Below are 11957 nucleotides of genomic sequence, written 5' to 3'. Positions count from 1 at the left end.
TGAATTTTGCTGTGATGCCGAGACATATCCTGCTAGTGGAGCTGATCACAGCCACAGAAACAGCAATTCGAAACAACAATATTGCAGACGTGGAAGCAGAGAAACTACGGACGAAGGTTTCAGCCTGTCTCAGCAATGCGAAGCCCCCAGCATCCAACATCAGCATGGAGGAGAGGAGACAATAACATTATCATCCTTCCAGCAGACAAGGGCAGGTACACAGTATTGCTAAACCAGAAAGACTATCATGAGAAAATTTTGTCACTCCTCAGTAGGGATGGGTACCGGTATGATATGTGGTAGTAACCAGACCGAAAAGCAGCGCACATTTCGGTGCTTTCTTTCGGTGCTTTTTTCCCTGAGATGTAATAAACTTTGAATTCTAGCCAATCATTTTACCTTTGCAAGCGTAGTAGGCGGGTAGAATTTGAATGAAAACAACGGAATTTGAAGAAAAAAAAAAGCAGAATTTGAATGAAAACAAAATTAGGAAGAAAACAACAGAAGTAGAATAAGGAACAACAGAATTAGTATGAGAAGAACAGAATTAGAATGAAAACAGCAGACTTTGAATGAAATTGAATTAGAATGAAAACAGCAGACTTTGAATGAAAACAGCAGACTTTGAATGAAAACAGCAGACTTTGAATGAAAACAGCAGACTTTGAATGAAATTGAATTAGAATGAAAACAGCAGACTTTGAATGAAAACAGCAGACTTTGAATGAAAACAGCAGACTTTGAATGAAAACAGCAGACTTTGAATGAAAACAGCAGACTTTGAATGAAATTGAATTAGAATGAAAACAGCAGACTTTGAATGAAAACAGCAGACTTTGAATGAAAACAGCAGACTTTGAATGAAATTGAATTAGAATGAAAACAACAGACTTTGAATGAAAGACAACGGAAGTTGGAAAAAAAACAACAGACTTTGAATGACAACAACAAAATTGGAAAACAAGTAGAATAAGGAACAACAGAATTAGTATGAGAAGAACAGAATTAGAATGAAAACAACAGACTTTGAATGAAATTGAATTAGAATGAAAACAGCAGACTTTGAATGAAAACAGCAGACTTTGAATGAAAACAGCAGACTTTGAATGAAATTGAATTAGAATGAAAACAACAGACTTTGAATGAAAGACAACGGAAGTTGAAAGAAAACAACAGACTTTGAATGACAACAACAAAATTGGAAAACAAGTAGAATAAGGAACAACAGAATTCTCAGTTTGCCCCATACCCAACTCTTGATTGCCAAGTGCCCAGTCAGACTGCATGCCCCTCCTCAGTGCTTCAAACTCTACTTCTGCACACTATAACTAGAATAGAGTTAGTCATTTAGTCCAGCAGTTCCTGCTAGAGTATGCATTTTGGGCAATTTGAATGCGTCAATCCACAGACAACTGGACCCTGCCACACAGAGGAAAGACCGTCTATGCCCCATTTTCTAATTTGGGGTTTGTTCACAATTTTCATTTGGGATGACCTATTAGGTGGCCAAAGTCCCTCTAATGTTGTGGGAGTGTTATAAACTTACAAACACTCCTGCTTCAAGCCTGACACCCTGGGGTTTGAAGGGTTAAGACCTAACCCTATGCCAAGCTCCTCTAAAACTCTTCAAAATGTTATTTCTTAGAAGCCACTGACATCAAGACAAGCTAAAAGATTACACACATTCTGACCAGCACCAAAGAAAGTGTTCCAGATACCAAAGATCCCTTTATTAATTCTTTCTCATGAGATCTGACAATGCTTTTTTTTTTCTTAGGCAACTGTAGTGATTCGCGGCTGCAGGATGGCCAGCCATGTATTCTGCAGCTTTTACTTCTGTTATTTCTTTTCACAGCCAGTCTTTTTCTTTCAATTTAAACTTTTCATTTTCCTTAAAAGGTCTCAAGTGTAATCACTTTTGCCTTCCTTCCTCTTACTTTCCTGTTACGCTTAATGACATTTATTACAACTTTCTAATTATGTTGTTGTTGTTAACATTACACTCTAAACAGTAATTATTTTATTTAAGCTTTCGTTTACTCACTGAATTATATTTTTCTCAACTTTTCTCTATTGTTGTCTTATTTCCCCTGTTCGTATCTTTATAGTTTGTTAAATTATTTTAAATTTACTTGATAACAAGTTTACTTGCCTTATCATTTTCCTCCCAGATGTTTATCTTCTAATATTTTATTCTTAAATTTAGAGCTACTTTCTTCATGTTTCCCTTTCTAAGAGCCACTGTGCTTTTACATTTTTTATTTATAGTTCTCAGTTTTACCCTTTTCAGGTGAGAGATGTTGGACATGAAGCTAACGTCAGGGTAATGGATGGTGTGTTGTTGCTCATGTGAGTTATTTTAGGGCCTGCCAGATCCTCCTCAGTGTTTGCCCACTGATAAATAAGGATGCTGAATAACTCTGTCTTTGTCCTGTCTGTTGTCCTGTCTGACCCTGCAGTGACTCAACACAACAGACACATAGGATACCACACTGGACCTTTACAACCTGGTTCACAATACAACTGACGTGAGCATTATTTGGTTTAACCAGTTTTTTATTGCTGCTTTTGTTACACAGGTCACAGAGACCCAGAGAGCCTGTTTCTCATGCTTCCTGTGTATTTTCTAAGCATCTGGCTTCTGGTTTGCAACCAGTTGGTTGTTGAGTTGGTTCAAATATTTAAGAAAGCATGCTCACACAGATAATCCTGAGCTCTGAGATATTATCTTTAGTAAAGCACAATTGTTCTTGTGAATAAGTGTTAATTCCAATTCTTTTTGTAAGTTGCTGCAGAGTCATTTTGGTGTCCTCATGCTTTCTGTTTCACTTTTCACTTCACTCTTTTATAGAATTATGATCTTCAACTAAACTATACATCTATAACGATACACAAAATTCACGGTTCGGTTCGATAATTTGGTGTCACAGTTCGATATTTTTTTGATACAAAAAAATGTTCATGCCTTTTTAATTTGTCATTTATTAAAATTATAAATAACTCAAAAGTACAGTTTTTTTAATTTAATGTTGCTGAAACAACAAATTGAGAAATCACTCATCTTTGGAAAAATTACAGAGAAATGGCTCTTTCCAAAATAAAAGTTATACTCTACGCTTCTTCTGGGCTATATTCTCAGCAGCATATTAAACAGATCAGGTCCCCATAAGGAGAATCATGTGCTAACGGCTGTCTAAATGACTCGGGTAAAGTTTGTAGCATGCGTGCTTGTTGTTTTTATCTGCTTCCACTTGTCTTTGCACTAAGATGATGTCGGCGTAAATGTGCAGCTGTTCTCCACAGAACCAGCCAAGGTGTACTCTCAGTGGCAGGGGAACAATATGGGAACAGCACCACCAAGGCTGGAGATGGAACAATACTGGAAGAGCATATGGGAGAAGGACGCAACCCATAACGGCAATGCTCAGTGACTAGTGGATCTGAGGGCAGACCACAGCAACCTCCCTGAACAGGGTCCAGTAACCATCACAGTGGCAGACATCCAAGAAAGGGTCACCAGTATGAAGAGTTGGACAGCACCAGGCCCCGACATGGTTCATGCCTACTGCCAAGAGTGAACGAGAAAATGATTCACTGATCCACACCACCAGGATATACAACAATGATATCAGTATGCCAATCGGACTGGAGAAATGTAGTTGGATGATAATAAAGAGAGGGAAAGTAGTCAGAACTGAGGGGATTGAATTATCAGAAGGCAACATTGCAGACATAGAGGACAGCTACAAGTACCTGGGAATCCCACAGGCAAATGGGATCCATGAAGAGGTCACTAGAAAAGCTGCAACCACCAAGTACCTGCAGAAGGTCAGGCAAGTCCTGAGGAGTCAGCTGAACGGTAAGAACAAGATCCGGGCCATCAACACGTACGCCCTGCCCGTGATCAGGTACCCTGCTGGGATAATAAGCTGGCCAAAGGAGGAGATAAAAGCCACTGACATCAAGACAAGGAAGCTCCTTACCATGCATGGAGGGTTTCACCCCAAGTCCAGCACCCTGAGGTTGTATGCTAAGCAGCAGGAAGGAGGCCGGGGACTGGTGAGTGTCAGCACCACGGTCCAGGATGAGACAACAAACATCCACGAATACATCAGTAAGATACATGGAACCCAACCATACATGGAACGTCATAACCAAGTGGCTGGCATAGTATACAGAAACATCTGTGTCGAATACAGCCTGGAAGTCCCGAGGTCAAAATGGGAGACGCCGTCTAGGGTGGTGGAGAATGACCAAGCTAAGGTCCTGTGGGACTTCCAGATACAGATGGACAAAATGGTGATGGATAACCAACTGGACATAGTGGTGGTAGAGAAACAAAAGAACACGGACGTAGTGATAGATGTAGTGGTTCCCAGTGACAGCAACATCTGAAAGAAAGAACACGAGAAGCTCGAGAAATATCAAGGGCTCAAAGAAGAGCTCGAGAAAATGTGGAAGGTGAAGGTAACAGTGGTCCCAGTGGTAGTCTGAGCACTAGATGCGGGGACTCCCAAACTAGGCGAGTGGTTCCAGCGGATCCCAGGAACAACAACAGAGATCTCTGTCCAGAAGAGCGCAGTCCTGGGAACAGCTAAGATACTGCGCAGGACCCTCAAGCTCCCAGGCCTCTGGTAGAGGACCCGAGCTTGAAGGATAAACCGCCCGCAGGGGCGAGCGGGGAATTTTTATATATACAGTGGGATGCAAAAGTTTAGACAACCTTGTTAATAGTCATTATTTTCCTGTATAAATCGTTGGTTGTTATAATAAAACATTTCAGTTAAATATATCATATAGGAGACACACACAGTGATATTTCTGAAGTGAAATGAAGTTTATTAGATTTACAGAAAGTGTGCAATAATGAGAAGTTGATAGGTCTCGGCCCTGTCAAGCTAAAAGAAACTGTTGAATCTTCAGGATCACCTTTAAGTGTATTTTACCCTGTATGGATAAGAGAAAATCCAAAATAACTAGCGCACCCAATTCTTGTTTTATAGAGTGATTAAATATGTATGCTGTACAGTCATTCCACCCTGGAAAAAGAACAGTTAAAAAAATTAAAAGCCTTTGAATTTCATGAGATTAATGCGCATGATGACTGTGTACTTCTGACCTTAACTGTATACAGCAGTCATCCCAAGGGATTTTATACTGTAAACTAAGGACCCCAGAATATTAGAGAGAGAATCCAAGTGATCGTATAATTCTCTATGCGCACGCATATGGTAACTGTGGGGGGGAAAGGGCTCCTTTAAGAGGAAGGACCAGGACTGGTTCTGCTGGTTAACGGATCTTTGTTAACCAGCAAAATGTAGCATTTGTAGCAGAGCTCACAAGCTGCATACCTTCTCACAACAATATTTACAGTATATTTGTGAATTGCACCATTCTGTAATCCCGTTTTTCCTAAAATGCAGAACAGAGTCCTTTCTAATAGAGAAGCATGGCACTCAGAGAATCCTGAATTGAAATCTGTGGGGGACTTTTGCAACAGTAAAGATGTGGTACCTTCACAAGGTAAAAAGGCTTTTAACCCCCAAGCAACCAAGTTGTTCTAGCAATTAAAATATTAGACTCAAGTCATTTATGAGTCAATTATATAATATAGAGTATAATAGCATAATTGTAACATTAATATAGACATAAACTGGTGATTCTGTAGCACTTAAATCAGTAATATTCATTTTTTTAAACTGTACACTGAAAAATGTCAAAATAAGATTCCTAATTATGGAACATTTACAAATAAATTACATTACAATAAAGCCTATATTGTTAAATGGTGGTAAATAACTTTGCATAAGCTTCCATGACTTTGGTGTTACATTTTTCACACAGATGGGCCACTTCCTGCTTACAGTAATGTGTGCTTTGAGGTAGGAGCCAAAAAGGGTGTAGTTTGTGGGTGTGATCGCCCGTGTGTACACCTGTGAGCATGGACGCGCTTGTTTTTAAAGGTTCCTTCATGTAATGATCTGCTAGAGGGTGTGGGGGGGCCACAGCCCCGTCCTCCAGGGCATGAAGCAGGTATGGAGGAGCTCAAAACTCCAGACATCCAGAGGCCCTCAGAACACAAGAGACCAAGGAAGACCAACAGAGGGGCAGCCGCGCCACTGTCCCAGAAAGAGCTGAGGAGAGTCCCAGATGAGGGCTCACTCAGCAGCCGCGGAGCAGAAGCCAGGGGGAGTTGCAGTGACGCGCCCGTGAGCTCCGCCGGCAGCCAGCCGTGCCTGAGTGACCGAGCCCCAGGCCGAGAGGCCGGGGGCACCCCACCTCCGAAGTGGCCCGAGCGAGCCCCAGGCTCCAGGCCCCGATAAGCGGCCGCCAAGGAGTGAGCCGGTGTGTACCTGGACGCCCATCCCCGGACACAAAGAACCACCAACGCACCGATGTCTGAGGGAGTCCGCCACTGGCAGGGGAAGTGGTGGTAGGGGGAGATAGGCCTCCAAACCTTGGAGGGCCTGAGATGTCCCCAGAGAGGTGGCGCCTGACACCCAACCTGACATATAGACACAGACATACAGGCACACACAGATACAAACATCCATTCCCACCCTCATGCTCTCATATGCACTTACTCCACACTCAACCAACGTGGAGACAGACATAAAGAGACGCTGTACACACGATCACACTCCCCAAGCGTACTCTACAAACCGGGTCTAGAAATACATCACTTTAAAATGTTACTCCTTACTTAAACCCAGAGTTATTATATTATCATATTAATATCATCCTTTTTTGTTTATTTAGTTATACACGTCTTGTCTGTTAAAATGAATCACCCAAAGTTCTGTTCTGGTACCTTTTGACCTTTTTTCTCCCTAAAATAACAGGAAAAAAATAAATAATGTACTGCAAAAAATAAATAAATAAATACATTTAAAAACAAAATAAGGGTTTGACTAACTGACTCTAAATAAAGTAAATTTTGAAAGTAAGGGGAGGATGATGATAATGATAATGGCTTAACCCAGTGAGGCATAAAAGTCAAATGAGTGAAGCCACCATGAGTAGAGAAGGTTATTGCTCCACAGGATATAGCTGTGTGTGAGATATGGGATAAAAGGCTTTTCAGAATGAAGAATAAAGAGGTCTGAATGCTGTTCCCTGCAGCTTTGTACTCAGAAAAGTTCACAAAAAGTAAGATATTACTTGTGGACATAAATGTGTAATTTTACTTTTTTGTGTTGTTTTAAAATGTGTATGATTTGTATATGTATGCTCTTATACATTAATACTTTTAATTAATTAACAATTAATTCTTTAATTCATAATTCTTTCATTCACTAACTAAATCCAAGTGAATTTCTTTGGAATAATTTTTTGGTGACCACATTTTTTGTCAGACTGAAGTATGATGTCGGGTTTTGTTTTTTAACCATGCTACAGCCTCCTCCACCATTCCTCCATCTGCACCTGTGCAGACCCCAAAGAGCATGACAACGCCTACGGAGTCTCACAAATATGGCTCCTACAACTCCTAGGTAAACACTATACAGTAAAGACCCTCTTTACTGTGGTTTATATCAGCTTACCATCTGAACGTTCAGGGGAAGCTGGATCTAGAAAAGCAGGAGTGTTTTCATGGCTATTAAAAGGAAGCGTTGCACTAAATTCTGCTGTGTATATCTGGGTGCTGAATGCTTAAAAAGAAATCCCAGAAATAATCAGCAGGACAGGATTTCATTTGTATGATTTTTTTTAATGCCACCAGCTTTATGGATCCCACCTCAATTTTAAGCAGACCTGCCTGAATGACTCACTTGAACCAGCAATATACCTAAACACAACCATTGGAGCAACTTTGGGACCTATATATGTAATTATGCATAATAACTTTGACATAGAGTTCTAATGCCTAATTCACTCTGTGCTAGCCTGTAGTGAATGCTGCTAAGGCAGAGCTGATGAGGAAGCAGGAGGAGCTGGCAAAGAAACCCCAGGGGCTGGAGAGTATAGAGCGGAAGCTTGTGACACACAACCTCGTAGCAGGAGCAACGGGAGTTAAGTGTAGAAGTCAGAGAATTTGAAACCTTCAGATTTAAAAGACCGTTGTCCAACATTATTTTTTATTTCTTACTGTGTACGTGATTATTGCAATTTTTGAGCACCCACAGCTTCACAAGTAAAAGAAGCCAGCCACATTCTTTTTTTTTTTAGAATCAGCTTTATTGATCAAGTATATGCACAGATACAAAGAATTGGGCTCCAGTTTTTTTTCATTGCTTTGTGTACTCAACAGAGTTTATAAATAGATAATAACAACATGGATATAACACATTTCCAGACTTATATGTGCAACGGAGCAGAGTGCATGATGCTGGATTCATTATGACATGAAGAAGGGTGGATAACTGGTTACTCTATATAAAGTACCTGGCGATAACACCAGCTAACCTAATCTGCTTCATAAAAGCACCTAAGGAGCACCTAAGGCAGCTGATAGTAGCTGAAGTTCCCTCTGCGCATTGAAAAAAAAACGCCCTGAGGGGTGACATTGTGCTGGTGTCATGGTTTAAAAAAGGACATTGCAATGCTGGAGCTTACACTACTCTTCAGAAGAAAGAGTACTTCTTGTCACTGATTGCTTTTTTTTTTTGTCAAAGAAATGTTCTAATATCCCCAAAAGTTGATTTTGTTCCTCTGGACATAGGGTTTTCAGTGGGAGAAATATAATCATCCATTGAAATTCTTAAATTTACTTATGGCTGTGTTTTCTTACACGACATGTAACATAATAACTGAAACAGTATCAAAAATATTTCTCTATAGATTGGCTCTAACAGATGTGTTCATACATTGTAACACCTGTTAAACGAATAGGAAATGAACTGATGACATCCCAGTGACACCAAAGTGTTTTTTGACTTTATTCTTCTTCAGCCTGGGAGAATAACTGCCCCCCCCCTCCCCCCCCCCCCCTCCAAGACTTAAGACTTCCTAGTTGGAGACAGTAAACTGATTCGTGCATGCGTAACTTCTCCTACATTGTCTGGCACAAGAGCTTGAATGTTTGTACAAAGACTCGCGCTTCACTGTTAGATCAAAGACTTGGGGACACTGACATGGGGCATCTGCAAAACAACCAATCCAGCTGGTTAAGCTTGCAGAAGTTCTCCTTGAGTCCTTCAAAGAGAAATTGTAGAATTTCTCCACACCTTGTCTCTTAGATTAGGCCAGGAAAAAAGTGTAAGAGGAGCCTTTAATATTTCCTTGATACTGACACTTGACACGGATTTTGAAAGTGAGAGAGAAAGTAAATGTTGCTAAATAGAAGGGAAACAAAACAGAAACAAGTTCTAGTTTTGTTCTTTTACAGTTTTAAATGGATAAAGCAGAGATGTCAAACATAAGGCCTGGAGGCCAGAATTGGCCTTGCAAAAATTCCAATTTGGACCACTGAATGGCTTTGGAAAACATGATGGAGGGCATAAATATTGAACTTCTAACTGCATTTTGTGAAGTTTCAGAGAGGGGATTTTAGAGGGGACTGTTTGCTTTAAGACCTGCAGGATATACTGCCTGGTATCAGATGCCAAAGGACAGCACCAAAAGTACCATATTTGGCATATTCCTGCCATCTGTCCATACAGATGGACAGATGGCATCAAATTGCATCTTTTCTTAAGAGCTGATGCAATTCAGCTGACTGAGCTGTCACAGGGTGTATCCAGTAAAAACAGCCTGTAACTGCTTGTGTCATTAATAATTATAATTTAGATTTTTGCAGAATTATCAGATTTTGAGGACACCTGGAAAACCGTGAAAGTGTTATTAAGATTACATTATGCAGTTTCTGTGTGAAAATGCAAAGAACAAGAGATTTAAAAACAGTGTGGAGCTTTTTTAATAACGGCCTGTCACACTCTGAAATCTTGACCAGGCAGCAGACGACAACAGTACCTGTGAAAAATGGCATCATATTGCATCAGCCAGAGTCAAAAGGGAGAAGGATTGTTTGGTTTTGATCCCTAAAGTCAGGCTGCAGTTCTTTTCCTTTTTATTCATAGTCTCTTTGTTGTTTATCTATGTCAAGTCTGCACAGGCAAGCTGTTCTTCAACCTGACCTCTTCCCTGGCCCTGTTCTGCATCACCTCGTCCAGTGATGCTCGCTCTGGTCTGTGCCTCGCCGCCCTGTGGGTCGTACTTTCCACTCCCTGCTCCTTTATCTGCTGGTATCGACCTGTGTACAAAGCCTTCAGGTGTGTACCTCCTTCTTGGTGAAGAAGTTCAGAGTTGTTTTCCTTTTTGGTTTTTGCTCAGTACACTCACAAAAAATTGTCTGAGTTGTTAGTTACTGTGCAGACAGCTCAGTAATTATATTGTTCCCTCTTCTAGGAATGACAGCTCCTTCAACTTCTTTGCCTTCTTCTTCATTTTCTTTGCCCAAGTGGTTGTCTTTGTCATCATGACCATCGGCATCCCTGGTTGGGGGTTCAGGTAAGGTACCTAAACAAACATCTCTTTGTTATCCCAGCTAAAAACTAGCTGGCGAGTGGTTGCTGGCAGTCAGTAGGTCAAACTGATAGAAAAGCAACTATTGCATTAAAACCCAAAAGTATATGGCTCAGTTAAAGTCTAAACAATACTAGAAATCCTGCTCATTTGGAAGTATTAAGACTTGGATCTTATTTTTAACTATAGAGAAAGGTAGTCCAATCATATTGGCTAATGAACTAATACAAAATTCTTTCTGAATCTTTTGAGCAATGTGATTCCTACATTTGTTGTTCTTGCCCATGCACTTTGTTCATTCTAGGTGCATTGCTTGTTCTCTGTATCATGCATGTATAGTTGTTGTAAGCCATAAAAATGAATCGAATGAGTTGAAAAAAGGCTTATTTTCTTCAAAAGTCTTTAATTTGGTGATGATAATAAGTGCATATTTAATACCTGCTTTACATATTGTTTTATCAATGCCTATTCAATTTTAGGGACAAATGAGGATACTATTTTAAACCTCTATTTTCACAGTATGTGTTCTTGTATGTTTGATCTTTGTGTGTTTCTCTCTGTCCTTCAGTGGTTGGATTGTGAGCCTTTCAGCTCTGAGCTTCAGTTGCATTGCCGGTGCGATCATGATGATCAATGCCACTCTTTTTACTGCAGAAACCGTCATGTCGTGTTCAACTCAGGTTGATGTCACTTAGATAACTTAGAAATGTTCATGTTTGGTTTATCTTAGTGTTTGGCTGAGATTAAAGTTAAGCTCTTCATAACTGAACCGTTTTATTTCAGTTTAGAGTCTTACTTGGAGAGCTGTCAGTATATTTTAAACTGAATATTTCACCTGTCATATCCCCTCATGTAATATGTGCTGTTCTTATTTAAACAGCTGACTTTGAATTAAATCTAACATTAAAAATATTTAAATTCAGGAGGAAATTCAGGAGGTAATAAAGATCCTGAAGCCTGCTCCAAAAATAAAAGAGTTCTAACATCTCATCTGTTTGTTTTTATTCAGGCATACATGTATACTACTTTTATTAATAGCGAGAATAAGCGTGTGTTTCAGTCATAATAATTGTGTTTAACTGTATGAAGCTTATTAGACATTATGAAAAAGATGATATGTAAAAGCAAATTTTGCCAACGCGCTTGATACTTTTTAAATTACCTTTGTTTTCTTAAAAAAAATAGACAGGTAGATAAATAGATTCAACAAGAATTAATTTCCAGATGAGTCCTATTCATGATGGTATGGATGACACTGGCTCTCTTATAAAGTGTAGTTTTGAGACTGACTGCATCAGTAAGAGTTAACGATATGCAGTTGAATGAAAGGAAGCGATTAGCATTTAAAGTATTTCTTATATTTTGAAAGGAAAAAGGGAAATGTTTGAAAAGTAAAGAAGGAAAATATGAAGAACAAAACACAAAAATTCACAAACCCGATAAATGCTGATCGGATGTATAAAAAAAAGTATTTAAAAAACAGATATGTGGTG

The 11957-nt window shown here is 39.7% G+C and overlaps 1 protein-coding gene and 1 pseudogene across 1 annotated transcript; both read left to right on the top strand.

Moving 5' to 3' along the window:
* Positions 1-3558: 3558 nt before the first annotated feature.
* LOC147330983 (uncharacterized) lies at positions 3559-4638 on the top strand (annotated as a pseudogene).
* Positions 4639-5505: 867 nt separating this feature from the next.
* LOC147330982 (secretory carrier-associated membrane protein 3-like) lies at positions 5506-11159 on the top strand. The gene is made up of 5 exons (XM_086294080.1): positions 5506-5523; positions 7887-8025; positions 10046-10211; positions 10348-10449; positions 11033-11159. Exons 1-5 carry the CDS (start codon positions 5506-5508, stop codon positions 11157-11159), a joined length of 552 nt encoding a protein of 183 aa, XP_086150206.1.
* The last annotated feature ends 798 nt before the right edge of the window (positions 11160-11957 follow it).

The sequence above is a fragment of the Aulonocara sp. 'chitande type north' Nkhata Bay genome, linkage group LG5 (genome assembly GCF_057382095.1).
Source record: "Aulonocara sp. 'chitande type north' Nkhata Bay isolate Kocher_YH1m ecotype deep benthic linkage group LG5, A_spYH_male_GT1.1, whole genome shotgun sequence".
Classification (NCBI taxonomy): domain Eukaryota; kingdom Metazoa; phylum Chordata; class Actinopteri; order Cichliformes; family Cichlidae; genus Aulonocara; species Aulonocara sp. 'chitande type north' Nkhata Bay.
The sequence above is the reverse complement of the archived record's forward strand: the minus strand, read 5'-3'. Positions and strand labels throughout refer to the sequence as shown.